Raw genomic sequence first — 12,348 nt, 5'->3', positions numbered from 1 at the left:
TGTAAGAGAAACTTTGGTTGTCGAGGAAGTTGTTAATGCTCCTAACTAACTTTCCCCCTTTTAAAATTAAATGAGTGTTTCAAACAAAAAAAAGATAGATAGACGTTTTTAATTGGTTTTAACTGTAAAAGAAGGATCAGATTGGTCAATGCAGCTTCAAACAAATTGTTTATCCTTTTTTGGCCTAAAATTGTTTGTTTTGTTTGATCTTTATCCTTTTTCAAGCAATTTCACTACTCTCTCGTCCTTTAAAAGCCCTAACCATTCACCACCTCTTCGTTCACTCATCTATTTCTCTTTCTATCACTGGACTACGTATATTCAAAGACGAAAATATGTTTAAAAGGCTGATTAGCTTCTTGGTTCTTACCGGTTTCTACACCAGCTTTGGGACCAGTCAACCTCTTGTACCGGCTCTACTCATAATGGGAGATTCTGTTGTCGATGCCGGTAACAACAATCTTCGCCTTACCCTCGTCAAGGCCAACTTTCCTCCTTACGGACGCGACTTCTTAGCCCACACTGCCACCGGTCGTTTCTCTAACGGAAAACTCGCCATCGACTTTACCGGTTTGAACCAGCCTAAAATTATTTACATATATAATGGTTCGTAGATGCCACAAATGCAATCGCATAATTTGTGAAAATATGTTTAGTCATTCCAGTGAAACTATGTTTAGTCGTACTTTATGTTACTTGAAGACTTAATTTTTTTAATGATAATCTCATTCCATTTTTTATTAATCCTTTTTTTTTTTTTTGAGAAAGGACTTAGTAATATTTTATTATTATTTTGTTTTTTAGTTCGTTTGTTTTGTTTTTTAATTAATTAATTAATCAATTTATATTATTTTGTAAATTATTCATTTTATCAATTTTGGATCCATAATGTCTTACTTCATCAATTCATATATCCTGTTTTTTTATTTTTTGAGCAGCTGAGAATTTAGGGTTCACTTCTTACCCGGTGGCGTACCTTAGCCAAGATGCAGCAAATGAGACTAATTTGTTAACCGGAGCCAATTTCGCCTCTGGTGCTTCCGGTTATCACGACGGAACTTCCTTATTATACGTAAATAACTCTTTATTCTAAACTTGGTTAGTAATTAGCTAACCGGAATGCTTTAACATTTTATGGTGTATCGTATGTTTTGTAGAACGCAATCAGCTTGACCCAACAAGTGGAAAACTACAAAGAGTACCAAAGCAAGGTGACAAGCATGGTAGGGAGAGACAAAGCCAACGAGATATTCAAAGGCGCGATTCATCTTCTCAGCACCGGATCCAGCGATTTTCTTCAAAGCTATTACATTAATCCTATCCTTAATGCGATAGTCGCACCTGATCGATTCTCAGATCGTCTCATGAGATTTTATTCAACCTTTATCCAAGTAACTAAAAATATTACCATAGTTTTTAATTATCCTAATGTAACGGTTTACTATGTATTCACCTTATACCAATATTCAAAAAATGTGCTTTATCTTTTTTTGCAGAATATGTATGATTTAGGTGCTAGAAGAATTGGAGTAACGTCGTTACCACCCTTGGGTTGTTTGCCAGCAGCGATAACGATGTTTGGTGGTATTGGGAGCAATACGTGCGTCGAAAGACTAAACCGGGACGCGGTTTCCTTCAATACCAAACTCAACAACACGTCTGTGAACCTAGCTAACAAGCTTCCTGGTCTGAAATTGGTCGTTTTTGACATTTATAATCCTCTATTGAACATGGTCATGAAGCCTGAAGAGAATGGTACGGTATTTTGACAATCCTTTTATGAAACCATACGATTTTTCAAGAAATATCATAACTCTTCTGACCAAAAAAAAGAAAAATCATAACTCTTCTCCTGATTTTTATGAAATCCAACATTAGACTTTAGACGACCTACAGTAACATTCTTTTTCCATTATTTTTGTTCTAACTAAATATTTTCAAATATTTGTTTTTTGAATGTAGGGTTTTTTGAATCAAGAAGGGCTTGTTGTGGAACCGGAACAGTGGAAACTTCGTTTCTATGCAATGCATTATCGGTGGGTACATGTTCAAATGCTACCAGTTACGTGTTTTGGGACGGTTTTCATCCATCAGAAGCAGCCAATCGTGTTCTAGCCGACAATCTTCTTGGCCAAGGATTCTCTCTCATTTCCCAAACCTAAATTAAAAGATTTAAACAATTAAGATGACGTGACCAAAATGTATTATAGACTAATTAGCCTAAACAATGCTTGCCTGCTTGTTTTCTTTTACTCATTCGCAATCAATGTATTTACCATCTCATGTAAGAAAAATTAAAAATATAGTGATCCACCAAATTATGCTTCCATAATCACTGCAAAATGTTTGTTTGACAAGCATCCTTGGTCAACTATATAGTAAATGTCAATATTTCTAAGCTTCCAACAATACAGACACCTCAAGTAAATTTCTCCACTACAATATCAGAATAGAGGTTTCTATGGGAGAAATATTCTAGCTCTTGAACCTTATTGATACAAAATGGAATTAGCTCTATGGAGCTTGTTGGGATTGTTAAAGTCCATGTCTAACTCTATATTCTCCGATTAGTACGATATTGTCCACTTTGGGCCTAATTGGCAAGCCCGTATGGATTTACTTTTGGTTTCCATCCCAAAAGGCCTCGTACTATTAGAGTTGGACATCTCTTTATATATTAGACACTCTTTGTCTAATTCTCCAATGTGGGACTTAGTTTGTTATCTCACATTCTCCCCCTCAAACTAAGGATCACATTCATCTCGTGTCCCACAACTGACTTCCAGGATCTTCTGACTTGATTTCTGCCACACACCTCTCATTCCTAACTCATAAGATACTATTCATCTCTCGAAGGGTATTTCGGTCTTCTTGCAGATTTCTCATCGACCGCTCTGATACCAATTGTTGGGATTGTTAAAGTCTATGTCCAACTCTATATTCTCCGATTAGTACGATATTGTCTACTTTGGGCCTAATTGGCAAGCCCGCTTGGATATACTTTTGGTTTCCATCCCAAAAGGCTTCGTACTATTAGAGTTGGACATCTCTTTATATATTAGATACTCTTTGTTTAATTCTCCAATGTGGGACTTAGTTTGTTATCTCACAGAACTTTGTTATGCATAAATGTTAAGAGAAGGAAAAGCTTTTAGTAGTCTTCAATAAGCTAAGGGATTTGATATATATTTCATAGATGGGAACGTGTAACTCTTCACCGCAGCCTTGGTTACAAGAGGTGAAAAATAACACACATGTATAATATGAAATCACTTGGAAAGAAATATGACATAATATTGGGCTACTTAACAATGGGTTGGGCATGTGGTTAATAATTTGTTGGGAGGGGGTGGAAAGAGATAGAATTAAAAGGTTTGGGGTACACAAAGGAAATAGAGAAAAGTTTGCATGTGAGAAGTAAAGAGAGAGTGGAAAGACGACGCTTGGCACGAGGAAGCAACCACTTATTACCAAATGTTATTCTACAATTCACCATCTTAAATTTCTCTTGATCTGCTGATAAAACCGAAAGCATAAAGGTAAATTAATTATATAAAAAACTTCTTTAATTTGATTCTTCGTCTTCTTCTTCATTCTTTATCATCTTCTTCTCATAAAAAAAATTGAGAGAGAAAGAGAAATGGGAGATGAAGATGTTGATGGGAAGTGTAGAATGTCAGCATGTTCCTCGGCCAAACTCTTTCTCTTCATGGTTCCTCTTGTTCTCGTTTCTGGTTTCGTCTTTGTAAATATTGGTCCTAAATGTCCAACATCTTTCTTAACCTCTTTGTCCACCACTCATATTTCTCCTCCTCTTCTTCTTTCTTCTCCATCTCTGCCTCCGGCCCCGGCACCATCTCTACAGGCGGCGAAGGAAGTGTCCTTGCCAACATCAGCTTTATCGACTAAAGTGGAATCTGTTCAGGTTTGGGAAATTACTCAGGAATACCAAATTATTCTTTTCTTGTTTCTCCATCTTTGCATGTCTTTCTTCTTTTTTTAATTCTGCGGCTTCTGTCTTTTTGTCTTTATCTATTTACTTTCTAATTGTACATTATACCAACAAATATTTTTTTTAAAGATTAGTATGTTTCAAATTACATGGTCAAACTACAGTCAACTGTTTAAAACCGCAAACTGATGAAACAAAAAGATAATAGAGAAATGTTCTATGATATGTGTGCGGTTGGGTGGTCTTAAATTTAAGTAATTAATCAATAAATATGTGTACAGTCAGCTTTATGTCAATTTTTAATTGTATTAAATTCCAAAAAAAATTTGTATTTCTTCCATGTGCATAATCATCTAAAGAAAAAACTGATATTGTTAACAGGGTGATAGAAATCGGACAATTCAATTGAACCCGATCAACATTACTTTGGTTAGTAATAACGTCACTTCTACGGCATCGTCGGAACTAATGAAGAAAAGAGTTACTAAAAAAATAGACAAAATCGAATTCGAACTACAAAAGGCTCGAGTCGCCATTAAAGCCGCTTCGATGGACGATCCCGTGGACGACCCGGACTATGTACCTATTGGTCCGATGTATTGGAATGCCAAGGTCTTTCATCGGTAAGTAGTAGTAGTAATATTCTTTTTGCGCATGTTTTCAATTATAGCTATTTTCTTTTAAGTAATACTCCCTTTTTATAATGTAAATAGTTTTGGATAAAAGCAATTAAGAAAATTATTATGTTTTAAAAAGTATTGTATAATAAATAAGTTTGATATAACTTAACCAATAAAAAATAAATCTATTTAATTTGATTGGTCACATTATATTCAATAAATATAAAAGTTACTTATAAATATGAAAACTACTTCCATTTGAAACACATTTTTTTTCCTAAAACTACTTACAATATGAAATGGAATATGAAACGGAGGGAGTACTAATTTTAATAATGATGTTTGAAGTTATAAAACATTTAGGTTCGCTTAAGCGTTTATTGAACTAAAGTAAAGGCTAACGGCTTAGAAATATGAATTTATTCGTTTTCTAAGAGTTTATTTTAATTTAATTTTAAGTTAAACGGGTCGGAGCTTTGAACCGTAGTTAATGCTGGAGAATATGGAGTTATTATTGTTCTTTACCAAAAGTGATGTTGGAAATATGGCATGGAGATTTCTAGTATTAAATTTGAATATCACGTCTTAAATTTCTATCTTGATATATAATTGTTGATTTTATTTGGAACATTTATGAGAATAGTACGGTAGTAGATGATTTGCTCCATATCATTTCATGATTGTATGTCTAGATCATTTCACTTTAAAGAACTTTTTATCCTACCACAGAATTCATGGGAAAACCTACATTTGAAAAAAATACTAAAATTGAAGATTATGACGACTAGATGCATGCAGTATGTACTAATACATATGAACCTTGGTGATGAAATTATTACCTACCTTTGTATAATTTGTTATTACTCTTATTTTTTTCGGTACCATATTAAATGCTTAAGACAAGAAAAGTATCACATACCTTGATTTTTTCTTGGGACTAAACTAGTAAATTCAAGAGATTCAATATTGGCCCATCTTGTATGGTTTAGCAGAATAAGGTAACGGCTTTTTTTTTTAAAGAACTGATGTTGAAAACTATTGACGTAGACTGCACAAGACAGTTTGATACGAGACGACTGTCGGTTTGCGTACTATAGATGTTGATAAAGACGATTTTGTATATACAGATTCTTGCTAAAGTAGATAATGGTGTCTTTTTGGCATGGCGATTTCTCCTAACATGACCACGACGTGCTAATGTTTTTTTATCGTCTTATTTGTATTGAATTGCTTAGGAGCTACTTGGAGATGGAGAAACAATTCAAGATATTCGTGTACAAAGAAGGTGACCCACCGTTGTTCCACGATGGTCCGTGCAAAAGCATATACTCTATGGAAGGAAACTTCATCTACGAGATGGAAAGAGATACCCATTTCCGTACCAATAATCCGGACAAGGCCCACGCCTTTTATTTACCTCTCAGTGTCGTAAAGATGGTAAGATATGTGTATCAACGCGACTCCCACGATTTTGGCCCCATCCGAAGAACCGTGAGGGATTACATCGATCTTGTTAGCGATAGGTATCCTTATTGGAACCGTAGCATCGGAGCTGACCATTTCATACTCTCTTGCCATGACTGGGTACACTAGCACGTGACGTATACTGAGTGTATATATATCATTTAGTTAGTTATTATTACCGTTATAATCTTGGACTTTTTTGGTATAGGGTCCTGAGGCAAGCTTTTCTCATCCACATTTAGGACAAAACTCGATCCGAGCTCTATGCAATGCCAACACGTCTGAGAGATTCAAACCGAGAAAAGATGTCTCCATACCAGAGATCAACCTACGGACCGGTTCCTTAAAAGGATTAGTCGGTGGCCCATCACCTTCTATACGTCCCATCCTTGCCTTCTTCGCGGGAGGTGTACACGGACCGGTAAGGCCGGTCTTGCTCCAACATTGGGAGAACAAAGACAAAGACATTAGCGTGCACAAGTATCTCCCTAAAGGAACGTCTTATCCAGACATGATGCGAAGCAGCAAGTTCTGCTTATGTCCGAGCGGCTACGAGGTTGCGAGCCCTAGGATCGTCGAGGCGCTTTACTCGGGATGCGTTCCGGTTTTGATAAACTCAGGGTACGTCCCACCTTTCAGCGATGTGTTGAATTGGAGATCGTTCTCGGTGATCGTTTCCGTGGAGGACATACCAAAGTTGAAGACGATCTTGACGTCCATATCGCCTAGACAGTATCTAAAGATGTACCGGAGAGTGTTGAAGGTAAGGAGGCATTTTGAGGTGAATTCTCCGGCTAAGAGGTTTGATGTGTTTCATATGATTCTTCATTCAATATGGGTAAGGAGATTGAATGTGAGGATACGTGAGGTGTAAGTTATGGGTTGGTTTGTAGATTTTTGTTTGTTTCGGTTGTGAAATGAAATGTCCGGGAAAGTGGTCCTGTATAAATAATAACTTCTCTTCATTAAATCTGTAATAAACAAATAATGCATCGTTTGTTTCGTATTTCTTATTTTATTTATTTAGAAATTAATCAAAGAATCAGTATGAAAATTTGTTGATTCATTGAAGAACCGTGACTATTGATCAGATAATTAGGTGGAATGTTGGTGTTTATTCTGTTAATTAATTAATTTAGAGTTGATATTACATTACATATAGATGAAGTTTGGGCTTGGGCTCAACTAAACTGACCTTTAAATGGGCGAAAACCAGAAAGCACTAGTTTTTCTGGTAAATCAATGAGAACTGGATGGATTCCTCATGGGCTTTCCTTAATGGGTTTAAGTTTCTTGCTTAAATTAGGCTTCCACTTGTCCATTAAAAAAATGAAGCAAAGAAGCCAACATGCAGCCAAAGCAAGAGAAAACACAAAGGCAAAAGCAACTTTCAAATAAAGATACCATGGAATGAATATATTGATCAGCGTGAGGCACAAGAACGTTACATTTATGTTTTCAGATCGTACAATGAGCAAAAGCTTGTCTCTTAGTTGCAACACCACTTGAAAGTACCAGCATGACTAGTCTAAAGCTCTCTGTCTCTAAGATCAGCAGCAGCTAATATCACGGGTAAGGCAGCCAGCAAGAGGAAGCGACAACCATCTGATTGTTGTATTGATCAGTACCGTACACTTTAGTGGCCACCACAGATGGAATCTCCGTCGTTTCTTCCCCACTGGTCACACCGGAGATCTGCTTCTTGATTAGTCCATGGTCTCTTAGTATAGCTCTCAGCTTCTTCACCTGCGTTACAAATCAATTTTTTGGAGGGGGCTTCTCTGATTGAATCAAGAACTAAAGTATAAAACAAAAATAAGGGATAGTATTTAATTAGACCCTATTATTTTAAATGAGTGCAATATTGTACACAGACCTCCTCATGTAGCATCTGCTTCTCTCTAGAGACCACGTCGTACTCTTGCCTAAGCGAATCGTACAGCTGCTCGAGCTGTTTTGCCTTCCAGCGTGCACGGCGGTTCTGGAACCAAACCGCTATCTGACGTGGCTGCAAACCAAGCTCTCTTGACAGCTTTAGCTTCCTGTCTGTATCAAGTTTGATCTCATCTTGAAAACTCCGTTCAAGTGAAGCTAATTGTCCACTCGTTAGTCTCTTCTTTTTTGTTATCTCGTTGTTGTTGCTTGGTAATCGGTACGCATTAATGATTTTCTCTGTTTCAGGTACAGAGATAACCGGTCCAGTTTGCGTATCGGCAGGCGTGTATGAATTTCCTGCTGTAACACAAACAGTATTATTTTTAGCAAACGCCTAGCTAGAAAAAGTTCGGAATAAACATTGATAAAAAAAGTTTCCGTGTTTTTTTTATAAAAGTGAACATAAACGAGTCTCAACTTTTCAGAAGTGACGTTTTAGCTTCATAGAATTTGGATCCCAAGGAAAAGTTTGGATCCCAAGAAAAGGGAAAAAACCCCGTAAAATCTTAATTTTTCTAGAGTGAAGATAAGAACATCTTAACTTCTCATCTCAGTTGTTAGAAAAAAACTTATCATCTCAGAAGAGTAACGTTTTTAGATGGCATATCTCAAGGCTTTGGGATGATGCCTGCGAACACGTTCTCAAATAATTCGTAGCATAAAATAAAGGAAAGGAAAGGAATAGTGCTTAAGATTACTTGAAAAACACTTGAAAGTGTGGGAAAAAACTTGTTTTTCCCACTTACATGGATTTGTTGTGACAAAACAAAGTTAATGGATCCGACCAAAAAATCAAAGTTAATGCACGGATTTGTCAAACGCGAGACTAAACTAGAACTTACAATACAGACCTACGTCTTGGTAAATATACAAGGATTTAAAACCTTACCCCGATAGAACAACGCCACAAAGAGATAAGACCATGAATATAATTAAGTTAAGACTCTATAGAATCGAAAGCATATAAATATACAGTTTGAAATATATATATTTGTACATCAGTATATACCTGCATAAGGATCGTAGTTGAAGCTATGTAGTGAGTTAAAGGAGCTCGACTCCGGCCATGTCGGCAGCATAAAAGCAACTCTCATGTTTTCTAAGTTGTTTGTCGTTGACCATTCCATTTCTTTTATTTTCTTATTCGTTCTTGTGAATCTTAATGTATATAAGAGGATGTGAGAGATAAGTAAAAAGTATGAAAGTTGTAGGATCTAATCTAATATAGTGGAGAAACTGACGAAAAGAAAATTAGGGTTTTGTTGGACCACAAGACAAGAGTAAGAGAGGCGTGACAAGAAGGTTCTCTTCTATACACTTCGTCTTTTGGAGGTGCAACAAAGTTTGAGAGCATGCAGCGTTCAAAGCAAGATATTTATAATTGGGATATGTCTAGAGGGATATATAGAGATAGTGATGGAAAGAGAGCGAGATGTGTGTGTACTATTCTGTGAGGATTTTCATCTAATAAGGGAGCAACCCAACAGTGCTTTTTGTTTTGGAATTTAAAGATGGAAAAGGAAAGTGTGATATAATTTTGTCTTACTTGCACATCATCAGTCATCATCCATCATCTCTCTAACATTAATATAGGTTGACATATTTTGTTGTATCCAAGGAATTTTAAATATTTTCGACCAGCTATTTTTTGTCGTCTGAATTGCATATTTTCTTTTTATTAAGAAATTGTAAACATAAAAAATATCATCGTTTACAAGTATTACTACAAGTTTAAACACAATGTGAACCAACCAACACAGTTTGGAATTTTTGAGGTCATGTGCGAGATTTAAGAGAATTTTTATTTTACTTGAAAAAGGATAAGAGGTTCTCTTAAATAATTCATAAAAATATAGATATTTTACAATCCTAACCGTGTGTGGTGCACCAAAAAAGAGGATTGTATAAACCCAATAAATGGTAATTCATATATTTAACGGATTTTCCATAGTTGAAACTTTTTAACATTTACAAAACCCCAATTGTGAGCATTAACATCAGAACCACCGTCTCATTGGACTGATTTTTATAGACGTGGAAAATAAATAATGTAGAAGAAAGGTAAAATGAATGAACATTTTTGAGCTTTTATATATTAAATCTATTAACATAGGTGGGGATGTTTATTTTTGTCAAAGTTAAGCTTGAAGTATGTGAAAGAGAAAGAGTGAACAGGGATAAATGGTCCCAAAAACTCCAGAAAACTGACAATGTAGTTCCCCTCCTTTGGCTATGCCTCCATTCTTGGTATATATATATGTGTGTGTGTGTATGTGCGAGCGCGCTTGCGCTTGAATTACTACATTAATATGCAAAAGTTGTCACTAGTGGCAAATTCATAATGACCATAACCATGTATATGTGCAGTAACCTGTATAGAGTATAGGGTGAGGCCAAAAGCTACTTTTGAAAGCTAAGAATCAACACAGAGAGCTAAGTAGATGATATATATATAAAGAGTGCGATATGACCAATAAAAGCCAAAACAAAGAACAAGTTAATTTGAAAACTAAGTCTCATTGTTCTCATTTACTGTGTACTCCTCTTTCTCTCTTTACCCCCACATTCTTTTATTAACTTGAAGTTATACACACAATCTCTCTCTCTCTCTCTCTCTCTCTCTCTCTCTCTCTCTCTCTCTCTCTCTCTCTCTCTCATATTCAATTGCCACTCAACAAATAGTTGATGTGTAACAGCGTAATAGAGAGAGCTAGAGGTAAAGAGGAAGGAATCTTTTTGTATGTTAAAAGCAGATAGGGCTGAACGGATTGATGATAAGTAATGAGTTTTAAAACTAACGGCAGTGTATATATAAGAGAAAGGGAAGCTTTTGAGCCTAAACTCTTGAAAGAGATGAGACATCACAATTTTCAGAGTGTTTGATTTTTTTTTTTTTTTGGAGAAATTTCAATGGATTTAGATGACTGCATTCATTGTAAAGGATTCGTTTGATAACTACTTATCATAGGCTCTTTCTTTATGAAATTCTACTATTTCAGCTAAAGACCCTTCATAAAAGTCTTCGATCTGGACTAAAAGTAAGATGTGTTTTCAAAACTCAAAATAATAGTGTTATTTGTGTGTTTATACTCATATATGGTGTCTTTTTTTTTTTTTTTTTTGCTAAACTGTAAATATCATATAGATGAATAAAAGATTCTACAAGAGATGATTTTAGTTTTTGAACCATCTTGGCAAAAAATAACAAAAAACAAGATGGAGCACTGAAAATTAAATCCTACTAGAAACTATCTCAACCACATCACCATGAGGGCCCTGTATCTCTTTCGAACTCTCCTCGCAGAGATGAGAGCCCTATATGGTGTCTTTTTAATATTATGTATGGATTAGGAGAACCGCAATCCACTTTGTTCTCAAAATAATCTAAATTCAGAACAATTTCTCCAAAAAAGACATCGGTATTTATCATTAAGCTGAAACTCCAAAGTTTCCCTACCCAAGTTAATTTAGTTACTCGTGAATTGTATGATATGATCGCCAATCTTTTCAACTTTTATGTATCATATATTCACCTATGAACAGGGGCATCCCTGAGATGTTGGAGCTAAGGAATTTCAAAAAAAAAAATTACAAATTTGAAAGCTTTTTTCTATATTTTTTTTTTTAAAATTTAAGGGTTGTATGTCGAAGTTTCAATTAACTGTGCTCAGGACCATTCATGTCTATGAATATATAATGATACTTTTATTTGTTCAAGTATATTTTAACTGAAACTAAAGACTAGCGGCTCTTAATTTTTCCATATAATAATAAATGATATTAAGAACCAGAAGATAGTCAATTGGGTTCATGATAACGGTTTCCACGTACAAAATTATATTACAGAAGTCGAAGAACAAACATAGAATTCTTTTAACAAAAAAAAAAGACAAAAAATAAGATTTACTATATAAATATGGTCATGGAAATTAAATAATATCCGCGCAAAAACCTTTAACAGTCTCATGCATGCATTAGAAAAAAGATAATAAAAAAAGCGAGACATGCTTAAAATGGGTTTATTTGCCAAATAACCAAAAAAAATAAAAATTAGATTTTGGGAAAGAGAGTAGAGAGAGATAGGAAGAAAAAGTAGGAGAGAAGGGGAAATTTTGGTTAGTTAGTGTATTTAAGTTTTTTTCATGTATATATAATACAATTTTCCGCTTAAAATCTCAGATATTAAGGAGAACCCAACCCGTTCAGAGACCAACTAATTTACGTTGTTATTAGTTTTTGGGACTTTCCAGAAATACTTTTATGACTCTAAAATTATTTATTTTATTACGTAATATTTTATTACCCATTAGTTACTACGATCGGTAATCAATAAAAAGGTCCCCACTCTTCTTGGAGCTAAACGTTACTTGTCACATG

General features: G+C 35.1%; 3 protein-coding genes across 4 annotated transcripts; 2 read left to right on the top strand and 1 right to left on the bottom strand.

Annotated features, from left to right (window-relative positions):
• The first annotated feature begins 308 nt into the window (after positions 1–308).
• On the top strand, positions 309–3,312 carry LOC106443002 (GDSL esterase/lipase At5g03810-like). Its single transcript, XM_048768174.1, has 5 exons — positions 309–570; positions 939–1,072; positions 1,158–1,391; positions 1,497–1,755; positions 1,963–3,312. Exons 1-5 carry the CDS (start codon positions 336–338, stop codon positions 2,160–2,162), a joined length of 1,062 nt encoding a protein of 353 aa, XP_048624131.1. The 5' UTR covers positions 309–335; the 3' UTR covers positions 2,163–3,312.
• Positions 3,313–3,550: 238 nt separating this feature from the next.
• Positions 3,551–7,042, top strand: LOC111210086 (probable glycosyltransferase At5g03795). Its single transcript, XM_022710418.2, has 4 exons — positions 3,551–3,925; positions 4,334–4,575; positions 5,808–6,156; positions 6,245–7,042. The coding sequence occupies exons 1-4, from the start codon at positions 3,641–3,643 to the stop codon at positions 6,908–6,910; spliced, it is 1,542 nt and encodes a 513-aa protein (XP_022566139.1). The 5' UTR covers positions 3,551–3,640; the 3' UTR covers positions 6,911–7,042.
• Positions 7,043–7,424: 382 nt separating this feature from the next.
• Positions 7,425–11,069, bottom strand: LOC106443003 (putative homeobox-leucine zipper protein ATHB-51). Of its 2 annotated transcripts, none has more exons than XM_022717465.2 (3): positions 8,981–11,069; positions 7,913–8,268; positions 7,425–7,782 (listed from the first exon to the last, which is right to left on the bottom strand). In XM_022717465.2, the coding sequence occupies exons 1-3, from the start codon at positions 9,096–9,098 to the stop codon at positions 7,603–7,605; spliced, it is 654 nt and encodes a 217-aa protein (XP_022573186.2). In that variant the 5' UTR covers positions 9,099–11,069; the 3' UTR covers positions 7,425–7,602. The 2 variants fall into 2 exon arrangements, with proteins under 2 accessions (XP_022573186.2, XP_013740077.2); XM_013884623.3 differs by having other exon boundaries at positions 7,913–8,271; positions 8,981–11,067.
• Positions 11,070–12,348: the final 1,279 nt, after the last annotated feature.

Source organism: Brassica napus, chromosome A3 (assembly GCF_020379485.1).
Source record: "Brassica napus cultivar Da-Ae chromosome A3, Da-Ae, whole genome shotgun sequence".
Classification (NCBI taxonomy): domain Eukaryota; kingdom Viridiplantae; phylum Streptophyta; class Magnoliopsida; order Brassicales; family Brassicaceae; genus Brassica; species Brassica napus.
This window is presented reverse-complemented; position numbering and strand designations above follow the sequence as displayed.

Excerpts from the sequence above, each read along its gene's own strand:
- LOC106443002 (XM_048768174.1), top strand. The coding sequence starts at position 336 with ATGTTTAAAAGGCTGATTAGCTTCTTGGTTCTTACCGGTTTCTACACC. Across the intron at positions 1,073-1,157 it reads ACGGAACTTCCTTATTATAC|AACGCAATCAGCTTGACCCA; the intron begins GTAAATAACTCT and ends TATGTTTTGTAG. Across the intron at positions 1,392-1,496 it reads TTTATTCAACCTTTATCCAA|AATATGTATGATTTAGGTGC; the intron begins GTAACTAAAAAT and ends CTTTTTTTGCAG.
- LOC111210086 (XM_022710418.2), top strand. The coding sequence starts at position 3,641 with ATGGGAGATGAAGATGTTGATGGGAAGTGTAGAATGTCAGCATGTTCC. Across the intron at positions 4,576-5,807 it reads AATGCCAAGGTCTTTCATCG|GAGCTACTTGGAGATGGAGA; the intron begins GTAAGTAGTAGT and ends TGAATTGCTTAG. Across the intron at positions 6,157-6,244 it reads TACTCTCTTGCCATGACTGG|GGTCCTGAGGCAAGCTTTTC; the intron begins GTACACTAGCAC and ends TTTTTGGTATAG.
- LOC106443003 (XM_013884623.3), bottom strand. The coding sequence starts at position 9,098 with ATGGAATGGTCAACGACAAACAACTTAGAAAACATGAGAGTTGCTTTT. Across the intron at positions 8,272-8,980 it reads CAACTACGATCCTTATGCAG|CAGGAAATTCATACACGCCT; the intron begins GTATATACTGAT and ends TTTGTGTTACAG. Across the intron at positions 7,783-7,912 it reads AGCAGATGCTACATGAGGAG|GTGAAGAAGCTGAGAGCTAT; the intron begins GTCTGTGTACAA and ends TTTGTAACGCAG.